General features: G+C 34.2%; 1 protein-coding gene across 1 annotated transcript in view; it reads left to right on the top strand.

Annotated features, from left to right (window-relative positions):
• The window catches only part of BIRC6 (baculoviral IAP repeat containing 6), a 245,524-nt gene that overhangs the window by 160,741 nt on the left and 72,084 nt on the right, over positions 1 to 12,699 (top strand). Inside the window, exons 58-62 of the mRNA XM_065891330.1 lie at positions 1,069 to 1,200; positions 2,325 to 2,492; positions 3,521 to 3,694; positions 5,095 to 5,291; positions 10,259 to 10,559. Coding sequence (XP_065747402.1) covers positions 1,069 to 1,200; positions 2,325 to 2,492; positions 3,521 to 3,694; positions 5,095 to 5,291; positions 10,259 to 10,559 — 972 coding nt within the window. The remainder of the gene's footprint in view (positions 1 to 1,068; positions 1,201 to 2,324; positions 2,493 to 3,520; positions 3,695 to 5,094; positions 5,292 to 10,258; positions 10,560 to 12,699) is intronic.

The following is a 12,699-nucleotide window of genomic DNA, read 5'->3' as shown; positions in this document are numbered from 1 at the left end:
ACCATGTTTAAGGGGGAGCTGCTGTATTAACAGTGTTTTTTTTTAATTTCACAAAAATAGAAATGGTCTAAAGGCAATCTGTAGTTTAGAAGAGGTTCTAGAAATTGAGATCACAGGGATATTTTCAGATATTCAAAGAAAGCTACAAAATAGGAAATAATATAAAAGATGCTGTTTTATCACTTGATCATTTCACCTTGACATTATAATAAAGCACTGGATCATAACTGTGTTAAGTTAGAAAAGTAAAAAGAGAGCCTGTATCAGTCATATCCATTTAGTGAAAAACATTCTTAATGTCAGAACAGTTCATCCAGCTTTTTGAGCTTCTTAATGGTTAAATAAGATCACTGTATGGTCATTTATTTCATGATTTATAATAGCATGCCATATTCAAAAGCATGAAAGAAAATATGATTTCAGAGTAGTAACTATCTATGAAAGTCTTTAGTATTCATTTTTAAAGTACTTGTAAAATATATCACTTTTTCTAAGATTCCTAACCAAATAAAAACAACAAAACCAGAAACCTCTGTTACTTACATTTGTTCCTTTATACTCCTATTTGTAGAAAAAAATAGACGTCTAATGTAATGCATTAGGAGGAGTCCTGAGCTTGAATTCCATATTGCCCTTTGCAGATTGTATGAGTAACCTTGCTAATAAGGCTGTTTACCCTATTTTGAAAATAATATTCTTCCTTGGTTTGCATGTTGTGAGGACGGAAATTGATGTTATGTGGCAAACAGATTGAACTATGCCTACAGTAAAGCAAATGCTCTTGATAATGGTTTTCAAAACTGCCTCTAGAGGTAGTACTATTGTAATACATAATATTTTCTAGAGATTAGAGTTTAAGTATCCTGGCCTAAGGAGAGTGATGAGTCCCTTTCGTTGATAATGAGAATTGAATGTCAGATTTTCCTTAACAACGTTCCTTCCAGACCATTTACATTGCCTTTGTATTAGTGATAATAATAATCTCATGTAAACGTCCCCAAGATATTTATTGCTTCCCTTCTTAACCATTTTGAAAAGCAATGTATTTTACATAAAAATTTCTTACAGATACACCAAGTATCACTGCTAAACTAATAAATGAACAAAAAGATGACAAAGAAAAGAAAAACCATGAAGAGAAGGAAAAAGTTAAGGCAGAAAATGGATTTCAGGACAATTACAGTGTTGTTGTTGCTTCAGGTATGCTTGCTTGCTTTTTTTTTTTTATGATCTTGATTTTGTTTGGGTTTCTGTAAAATGTAACAATTTATATTTATAGGAACTTCATGTAATAAAAAGTATTAATGCAAAAAGCTGGCATAATCATGTTTTAATATTAAATACACAATTATTGCACCAGAAATCCATTACTTTTTGGCACTGGAATTATTAAACTTATTTTGAGCTTAGTATATTTTAATCAGATACTCAGCATGTGTAAACAGATATTTTGTTTCAGTTTGACAGCCTACTGGGAATTATACTCTTGAAAGTTCACTAAGTGTTAAGGAATTTTTCTGTAACCTCCTATTGATTGATTGATTGCTGCATCAGGTCTTAGTTGCGATGCGTGGGCTTCTCTCTAGTTGTAGCACGCGGGCTTAGTTGCCCCGTGGCATGTGGGATCTTACTTCCCCGACCAGGGATTGAACCTGCATCCCCTGCATTGGAAAGAGGATTCTCAACCACAGGACCACCAGGGAAGTCCCTCCTTTTTTTTAAATACCTCCTTTTTTTTAAAAAATGAAAAAGTATTCACTAGTTTTACTTATGATATTGTGCTTATTACATAAAATTAGAAAATAAAAATCATCAAAAGAAAATTGGTTGAAAAATGAGTTTTTACTGTTAGATGGAGGATGAAGAAAAAATGACCATGATAAATGATAATTTTGGAGGATATTTTCTTTAACAAAATTCTTAGTTCAGAAGAGAAAGCTCAGCCTAGATTACCTTACTCCTCAAATAGCAGACCTATGTATTGGTTTAATCCATCCTATCTCAGAGAAAAATTAAGAACACAAGATTTTCTGTACATATTTGCACAAAATTACATTCTAGTACATGGATGGTCATCTATATGTATCTCAGAGAGTATAGGAGTTAATTTATACTTTCTTGGAAAATAGTTACACATGCAGCCAGTTATTCATGGAGTATAATACATGACAGGTAGAATCAAGAGAATAGATATTTAATGAGAAGAAATATTTCTATCTTTTGGTGTTAGGAATGTGGCGCTTTAGTAATATATTGTAGAAATAACACTTTTACTTCATGAGTGTGTTGGCTATATAAAATCTTGGTGATTTTTTTTCTTTTAGGGCTGAAATCCCAATCTAAACGTGCTGTGTCATCTACACCACCTCGCCCACCATCCAGGAGAGGGAGGACAATGCCCGATAAAACAGGAAGTGCTTCCTCAGGAGCAGAGGCTGCCAACAAAATAATCACTGTCCCTGTGTTTCACCTGTTCCACAAACTCTTAGCTGGTAGTGTTCACAGTGATAAAACATACAAGAAATTTTAGTAATCTTACAAGTGTACAAATCAGATGTGTAATCAGGTGCTATTGATGAGATAAATAATTTAGTGAGACTTTGTCCATATAGTTCCCTCCAAAAGAAGTGAGAACAAAAAGGGAGTAACCTATTTCGTACCCCTTTTAACACTATAATGTTGCATTTTTACACTTTACTTGCTTCCTAAATTTTCTTATGAATGTGCCATAAAATGATCAGTAAAATTAATGTTTTTGTGTCTTCATAACAAGTTATGTAGGATGCAGTGTGAGGCTAATTTTAAAGAATTAGTTCCAGCTGTGGAATTCTTAGATGTAGCCCTGACAGTTAAGCTTCCTCTCTACCTAAACATATTCTTTGACCAGTATACTTTCCGTTGGTCAAGGTGATAACCATTTTATCTGCATTTTTGTGCTGTATCATTATAATCAAATTGCCAACTAACTTTGACTGGATTTTACTTCTTAGGTTTACATTGTTGATTTAAAGCAGAGGTCAGTAAACTATCGCAGGTGGACCGGATGCTTCTTTTTTTGTAAAAACATTTTTATAGGAATACAGCTATGCCCATTCAGTTATGTATTGTCCATAGCTGTTTTCATGCTACAGTAGAGTTAGTAGGTTACAGCAGAGACCATATGGCCTCCGTAGCTTAAAATATTCTTTATCTGGCCTTTTATGGAAAAGATTTGCCAATCCCAGATTTATGGGAATGTTTCTTTTTTTTCTATTCACTGTGGCTCTCAGAAGATGTTGGTGGGATTTGGTTAGCAACTGATTAAAACTTTGTATAGATATTTTTGTTCACATATGTCAGAAGTAAATTTGAGTTTTGTAAACTTTCTGTGGGCAGTTTTTAAATTGCTTTGAAATTGGTGTCAGAATCAAACTCTTATCTGTAATTTAACTTAGTAAAAGCATTAAATAATTGAGTAAATTGAATCAAGTAAATGTCTCCCTCTTGGATTCCAGGTTTAACTTAGTTATGTCATTTTTAGGCCAGCCGTTACCAGCTGAAATGACGCTTGCCCAACTTTTAACACTGCTGTATGACCGAAAACTTCCTCAAGGTTACCGTTCAATAGATCTGACAGTTAAATTGGGTTCTAGAGTCATCACAGACCCAAGTCTGTCAAAAACAGATTCTTTTAAAAGACTGCACCCTGAGAAAGGTATGTATATTATATTTCTTTAAAACTGTAGTCTGTAATCTGAGTAGGCAAGGATTTCTATAGCTGATGACTTAATGTACATTTTTGTTACATCAACTTGAGATCCTTTTCTTTCTTTATGACTGAGTTATCTGTAAATATAGAAAATTGCCATTATTTCCATTGGAAATTAATGTTAATTCCTTGTGTAGCATCACTTATTTTATGGGCCCATATGCTTTAATTTCTGCTTTAATTTTTTTTTTCCTTTGGCCACACTGTGTGGCTTGCAGGATCTTAGTTCCCCGACCTGGGATTGATCCTGGGCCCTCAGCAGTGAAAGCATGGAGTCCTAACCACTGGACCACCAAGGAATTCCCTGATTTTTAAAAATATTATTTCTGCATGAGCCATATGAATTGTTCATAATTTTATAATCAAAGTGAGAATCCCAATTTAGAATTTCCAATTTACTGATAATTTATATTGAGTGATATTTTGTGCTCATAAACATTTTTTACCTTAAACAAAAGTGGGATAATACATTTTCTTACCTTTTTATTTTTATATATTCAATTAAATATTTATAAATGTGCATTTTATTGCCTATTTTTAATATGGATATAATAATTTATCTGTTTCACAATTGTTGAAGGAATCTGATTGTTTCTGATTTTTCACTACTATAAATGGTATTTAAGCAATGATTTTCATAGTGTGGATATGGTGTCATCTTATTTATTGTCAGTCTTTCTCATGATGAAAGATTCAATTATTAGCCTTTTGTACTCTTTAATAAATTGTAGTACATTTTCTTTGCCCAGATTTTCAGCAGGATCATTTGTCTGTTGTAATGTTCATAGGGTCTGGTTATGTGTGAACATAAACTTTTGGTTTTCCTCTGTGAGTGATTCGAAGTTAACCAATATGGTATAATTTTCAGTTTTCAGTAAGAAAAGTCTTTGTCATTATTCAGTTTTTCCTAATTGGATACTTTAGAGCATAACATGCACATACATTAATATTTTCTGGAGTCTCTGATGTTTTACTTATTTGCCCTAAAGGACAATACTTCTCAAACTTCAGTATGCTTGTAAATCACCTAGAACATTATAAAAATGCAGATTCCCACACAGTCTAGGATGGGACCTGAGAGTCTACATTTCAGAAGCTCTCAGGCTGATACTGATGCTTACTAGTCCATGGACCATATACTTCGAGTAGTAAGACTGTAGGAAGCAACATCAGAAGTTATCTAGACGTGTTTGTAGCATCTAGCCTAAAATAGCTGTATCTGAATAACTTAAGATAATTATGCTCTTTTGTTTAGTAGAGAGATGACAACAATATTTGCTTTGTAAATGAAAACGTATTATAGAAATAGGTCCTCTCTTAGCTGTTATTTGTGATTATTCTTCTAGATCATGGTGATTTACTTGGTAGTTGTCCCGATGATGAGGCTCTCACTCCAAGTGATGAATGTATGGATGGGATACTGGATGAATCCTTACTTGAAACCTGTCCCATTCAGTCACCATTACAAGTTTTTGCAGGAATGGGTGGACTGGCTCTTATTGCAGAAAGACTACCCATGCTATATCCAGAAGTAATTCAACAGGTAAGATAAGATTCCTAATTAATTATATCATTCCATGGGAAAGACTGTCTGTTTTCTGGTTTGTGTTTAAGTTAACATTTGGAAGTACCGTTTCCCTTAAAGTCTTTGAGTAGTGTATAAACCTTTCAAAGCTCAGCCTATATGGAGCTTTGTAAGAATTAATTTGGTAAAGAAATGTTGAAGACCAGGCAGATTTGCCAGGGGCATCACACTGTAGCATTACTTTGATTTCATGGTCATCACACTGTAACATTTTTGTTTCTGTGCTTCCTAAGGTTTGATATTAATTACGGATATTACTGGAAATGGGAGAGTGAAATAGTAGTGTATACTTCTACCCAAATACACTGTGTCTTTTGGCTTAACTTTTATTCCTTTTTAAGTGCCATTTCCATTTAAGTAGTTTTTAAAACATTAATTTAACCTCTTCCCCTGTTCATTGATGTTACTGTCACTGAGGTGTGTACTTTTGATGTTCTGTTATTAATGAGGGGGGAGTGTGATGCGTGGAGAGTTGTAAATACCAAGCTCTTTATTTCTGTTGATTGAGGTAGGGGAATTATTCTCTAATTTTATATACTTGGGGGTGTGTGTGTGTGTGTGTGTGTGTGTGTGTATGCTTGCATTAGTTTCTTAGGGCTGCTGTGACAAAGTATCACAAACTGGGTGGCTTAAAACAACAGAAATTTAATTTTCTTACAGCTCAGGAGGCTGTAAGTCTGAAATCAAGGTGTCACCAGAGCCATGCTCACTGATGGCTCTAGGGGATTATCCGTTCTTGCCTCTTCTTAGCTTCTGGTTATTGCTGGCAGTTAATGGCATCCATTGGTCTGTAGCTGCATCACTCCAGTTTCTGCCTGCCTTTTCACTTGGCCATCTTCCTTTTGTGTATCTGTGTGTCTCTGTATCTCCCTCTCCTTATAACAACACTGTCATTGGATTTAGGGTCCACCCTAAGCCATTATGACCTCATCTCTTAATTGCTTACATCTGCAAAGACCCTATTTCCAAATAAGGTCACATTCACAGGTATTGGGGGTTAAGACCTGAGCATATCTTTGGGAGGATACAGTTCAATCCACAATAACACCTATTCAGTAAATGGTTATTACTTAACCTGCTATTCAAAGAGCTTATGCTATTTTTATTTTAAGATAATATAACCATGATATAAGATGACTGTCACAGAAAAATATGAGTAAAATTTTATTTCTTCCTAGAAAATGTAATGATACAGCCAAAAGTTTGAAATGGAAAAAACTTCGACATTCTCAAGATTATTGTTGTTCAATGAAAATGACTTCCCTAATTCAGTATTCAGTATGCTTTATTATATTATATTGAGTGGAAATTGGGTGCTGCTGTAATAAATACCTAAAAGGTGGAAGTGGCTTTAGAATTGGGTAGTTGTCAGAGTGTGGAAGAATTTTGAGGAGCATGATAAAAAGAGGTCTAGATTGCCTTGAACAGATGACTAGTAGAACTATGGATGGAAAGCCTTTGCCAGTGAGGGCCCAGATGAAAGTGAGGATCACAGTAGAGAGAACCTGTGTATCATAGAGAATACCTAAATTGGCTTAAGCAGACTGTTGGTAGAAATATGGATGTTAAAAGTACTAAGGGTGCAACTTAGAAAGAAATGAGGAACATGTTATTGGAAACTGGAGGAAAGGGTATCCCTGTCTTTTATTGGTAGAAATCCTAGCATATTTATGTCCTGAATGTGGAAGGCAGTGCTTGTAAGTGATGAACTTGGATGTTTAGTTGAATTTCCAACCCGAGTGTGAAGTTACCTGTTTTCTTCTTGGTGCTAATAGTAAAATGTGAGAGGAAAGAACTGTTGAGCAACAAGCAACTATCACTTGACAATTTGAGAAATTCCCAGTCTATCCAGATTGCAAAAGATGCTAAAATTAGAGATTTGCTGTCAGAAAAGCATGCTCTGGAGAAAAAGCCAAAGATGTGGCTGTTCAACCTTTGCTGGTGCCTCAGAAAAATCAAGATGCTAGTGCATTCAGTCACACAGAGTGCTATTTGAAGAGATCAGTCATATTATTCATGGATCCCCTCAGCCATCTAAACAGAAGCCAAGAATAGCGAAAGTTGTGTGACAGTGGTAGCAAAGTCAAAAGAGGAGATGTGACTGTGGAAGCAGAGGTTCAAATGAAGCGGCCAAAAGCCAAGGAATGTGAATAGCCTCTAGAAGCTGGAAAACACAAGGAACCCACACTCCCTGAGAGTCTCCAGAAGGAACACTTGATATTTAGGATCAAAAGCTTTGATTCTAGCTCCATAAGACTCTTTGGATTTCTGACCTCTAGATCTTTAGTATAATAAATTTGTGTTGTTTTAAGTAAGTTTGTGGTGATGTGTTACAGCTTACCATATAGGAAATGAATACAGATTTTGGTCTGTACTTTCTTAGGATGTTTTTGTCTCATTTTGGTATCAGGGTAATACCATCTTGTAGAATGGGTTGGGAATTTCTAATACTTCATATTAAGAAAACTGTTAGATGGATTTTTCTACAGATTAAACACTAAAGATTACAAAATTAGTGATAGAGAAGATGCGTCAAAAGAAATCATGCAAACTGAAGCATGGAATGTATAAGGAATGAAAAGAACATAAGAGCTATATGGACTTGTAGCTAGAAGTGAAAAATTCTGATGTGAATTTATGGTTGCAGAAAAAGAGTGGATTGAAACAGGGACAGAAACAGTACAGAAAGGAATAAAATTTCCAGAACTGATATAAAACCTAAATCCAAAATTCAAGAAGCTCTGTAAACCCCAAGCAGGTTATTCATGTCTAAGAACATTATGATAAACTGCTTAAAACAAACACGAGAAGAGCTTAAAACCAACCAAAAAAGCAGTCAACTCATTTCTTTTCAAAACAGTAACAATAATACTGACAACTAACCTTTCATCAGAAACCTTGGGAGCCAGGGAATTACATCTTTGAAATGTAAAAAGAAAAAAAATCTGCCATCCTAGAATTTTATACACAGTGAAGAAAATTTTGTACATTTCCCTCAACAATTACTACTCTTTCCTTAAAAGGTAAATTGGTAAAACAGAATAACAGGTTTAGGATTAACTCTCCTGTATATGTAAACTCTGGACAGACTATTTAAAAAAAAATGTTGAAAGGCTCTGGAGAGCGACTAAAAGTAGGCACATATTGAAGAGGATTTAAACACAAAAAGAATGGAACCACATTGGGTGAGATTAGTGTCTACGTGACTTTTCTCCTGAGAGTACTCCTCAGTCTCTGTGGGGTAGGATGGTAGAACTCATGCAAAAGCTACAGAGGAGTTTGGTTCTTCCATCCTGGCTGGAAATTAAAAGGGGAGGAATTCAGAAAGGAGGGAGCCACAGATGGGGGAGCTCCAGGAATTCTGCACATGAATTTCTGTACAACAATAGCTGGCTCCTGAATTATGGATACATAGGATTCTTGAGGGAAAACTAGAAGGGTGAAAGAGCTGTCCAGAGATTTCAGCGTCTATCCAGCATGGAGGAGACAATTTGCAGTTCTGTTCCTTCCAAGTTAAAGGTAAAAATCTTGTTGTATTGGAATTGCAAATGAGTCACACATTAAGAGTATAGATGGCATCCCGGTAATCAGGGATTCACTTGAGAAATAAGAGCAAAACCAAAATAGACTCTCCTAATAAATTTACAGAAGGCCTCAAGGTGACCTATCAGTAATTTAACTATTTTCTAAAATAAAACTGAACACATTGCAGAGTGTGATTATAGAACTAAGAGTTGCTACAACATTTCAGCAACAGTGTACCGTGTATAATAGAAAAATTACCAGACATGCAAAGAAATAAGAAAATGTTACCTGTGGTTAACAGTAAAATAAGTCAGTGAACAGATCTTATTCACATTTTGCCAGTTGTCCCACTAATGTTCTCAAGGGCAAAAGGAAAAAAATTCAATTTCTTTTGCATGATTTGAGGGAGGTAATCGTCAGAGATTCAGTTCAGGATCATATATTGCATTCAGTTGTCTCTTTAGTCTCCTGTAATCTGTAACAATTCTGTTACCTTTGTTTTTCATGACCATGGCATATGGAAGAGTACAGGCTAGAAATTTTGTCTATATATGTAGTCACAGATATACATGTTTCTATATATTTTTTCCTAGACTTGTTTGCTTATAGGGCATGGAATCAGACTACCCCCAGCAGTGTGTACATACCTATATACCATATCTTCTTCTTAAAATACTGTTTCCACTAAAATCAGTGCCCCTTGGAAAAATTCTAGGATTAGGGCAGAGAATGTACAAGATGAGCCTAGATACAGAAGCCTGCTTTAAGGGGGTTCCACTGACCAAATCTGATTCTCCTTGGGCATCAGATAAAATGATAGTAACAGATTATAACTTATAGAGTAAAATTAGAATCCATACGGATATAAATAAATGAATGAATAAATAGATGGAGAAGAAGGAAACGTTTTTGTGTACAGTTCAGTGCCAACTAATGTAGCAGGAATGGTAGAATTAGAAAATCACCATTTGGCAACCACTGTAATAATTATTATTTCACACAGCATAAAAATGCTAACTCTAATGATCAAAGTTTAGTGCAAAACAGGGTATTTATATAGTCTCAAAGAACCTGTCTACAGATACTTAACTAATTCCAAAGGAGAAAATAGTAATTTTTAGAGTAGAGATACTTGGCAGACACCGCCATACTCATGGTATCATGTAACTCATTTTAAAAAACATGTCCTTTTACTGATTTTTTTAAAAAAATTTATTTTATATTGGAGTATAGTTGATTAACAATGTGTTAGTTTCAGGTATACACCAAAGTGATCAGTTATACATCCTTTATTGATTTTTATATTCTTATATTTTAAGGAGATCATTTGAATTCAAGTCTTTAGTTTGAATCTGATGTTGAAACATACAAATAGCCAAACAAAATTGTTTTTTCTTTAGGTGAGTGCTCCAGTTGTAACATCTACCACTCAGGAGAAACCAAAGGATAGTGATCAGTTTGAATGGGTGACTATTGAACAATCAGGGGAATTAGTTTATGAAGCACCAGAAACCATTGCTGCTGAACCTCCACCTATCAAGTCAGCAGTACAGACCATGTCTCCCATACCTGCCCATTCTTTGGCTGCTTTTGGATTATTTCTTCGTCTTCCGGGCTATGCTGAAGTGCTACTAAAAGAAAGAAAACATGCCCAGTGCCTTCTTCGCTTGGTTTTGGGAGTGACAGATGATGGAGAAGGAAGTAAGTGTTTAGTGTTATTAATGAAATTTAATGTAGGTAGGTTGTGTAAAATTACTCAGATCATTACCTATTATTCATCATTTATTTATTTCATAGTTTAGCTACTAGATAATTTCTTATTGGCAACTTAGTTCCAATAATAGATATAATAAATCCTAAAGAGGCTTTATTTTCACTTCTTTATTCATTCAAAAGTTATATATTGAGTGCTTACAAAACTGCTGGGCATTGTTGGAGGCATTTAAAGATGAAGCAGGTATTTAGATCCTGCCATCAAGTAGCTAATGTGTTCCAGTAATAGCAATGAGGAATGTATATACACATAATAGACTTAGCAAGTTATAAAAGCCTTGAGAGAAGTACAGTATTATGGAGGCTTACAAGTGTGAGCTCATTTCCTTACTACCCAGCAATGTGAATAAAACAGCATTGTAGTTTTTAGTGGGGCCTTGAAGGAAATTGTCAATGTAGGTTGAGAGTGGTTATTTCAGAAAGAAGGAATGATTTGAGCAGTGTTTATATGCTCATATGAGAGGGGATAAGTTGGCTGATGAAATTTGCATAAAGCAGGACTGAGAACTCATTTAAAAAGTTGTTATTGATAACAGATCATGGAAAGGCTTCTTAAGAACTTAAGATTTTATTCCGAATAGTAAATAAAATTTATTAAAATATGTTAAGTGAAGTAGTGATATGATGAGAATCTTTTTAAAGAATTCTTCAGTGAATCTGGTAGCAATATTTAGATTAAAGAGAACAGAATGGGGCTTCCCTGGTGGCGCAGTGGTTGATAGTCTGCCTGCCAATGCAGGGCACACGGGTTCGTGCCCTGGTCCGGGAAGATCCCACATGCCGCGGAGGGGCTGGGCCCGTACCGCAAAAAAAAAAAAAGAACAGAATGAAGAAAATATTATAACAATATACTATATGATAACCTATTTCATAATATAATAATAGAGAATAATAATAGAAAGCTATGGTGATTATTTCCATTGGGCTGGCAGCTGTGTTGATAGAAGAAGCAAAGAAAAATCATAGGGTAGCCTAGCAAGTACATTTTCATTTGGTTTACCTCTAATTCTTCAATTACCATTACATTTGATAATTAGTATTTTTTAATCTTACTTTAAACTCATGTGGTTTTGATTAGAGGTGATATCTTTCACATGCCATTTAGAAAGTATACACTTTTAAACCCTACAACAAAGTATATATAATCCAATAAAATTATATGAATTTATTCGTGAATCCTATAACTCTGAAGCTGTTGAATATTCATTGCATGGACTTTTTCTTTTGTATTTTCATATTGATGGAATTCTTCAAAAATGTTGACATAATTTTAAATGTTTTTGTAATGATTGTTATTAAATTACAGTGTCTATATACTAAATAAGTCCTGCTTGTTTGGTTTCATATATAAATTGTATATACTTATTTTAATAGATCGGGAATTTCTAATTGCTTTATCTGATTTTTTAAGTACCTAGAGGGATAAGAACCACAGTATTTTAGGACTCTATTATGAGATAGTAGGTGTAACACTAAACTGAAAAGGAAAAAGAATTGTCTTTAGGTCATTTCAAACTATTTCTAGTGAATATACAATGAATGTTTATTAAAAAGCATAATTCTGACATACCCTTTTACAGTAGTCTCATCTCCCATTCATTTAGGAATGGGTGTTTGTTTCTTTTTTTATATTTAAGGCTCCTCCCTAGCTAGAACATAGTACAAAACTTTATTGCAAACAAAACAAAATTGTTACACTCTTGCATTCATGGTTGAAACTACTTCCAAGGCAAGCAGTTACTTTCATACTCTTGTAAGAAACTTGTAATGCTTCTTTTTTAGTTGTTAGTTTTTGCTTAAATTCTAGATTATAATAATTTTGACAGTCTGTAACTAATATCATATGAGTATATTTCAACTTTCTTTTGGAGTTTATGTATCTGATGTCTTCTTACTGAGCTTTTCTAGACACTTTATTATTAAAGATTAAGATATCACTATTTCTGATATTATTTTGTGGTTACTTTCTAATAAGTATAATGATATAATTTTATATTACATTGCCATTATAAATTTGTGAGCTTGTGTGTTGTTCCTTATTGTGTTTTTAAATATTTTTAATTTTGAG

This window comes from Phocoena phocoena, chromosome 14, assembly GCF_963924675.1.
Source record: "Phocoena phocoena chromosome 14, mPhoPho1.1, whole genome shotgun sequence".
Lineage (NCBI taxonomy): Eukaryota > Metazoa > Chordata > Mammalia > Artiodactyla > Phocoenidae > Phocoena > Phocoena phocoena.
The sequence above is the reverse complement of the archived record's forward strand: the minus strand, read 5'-3'. Positions and strand labels throughout refer to the sequence as shown.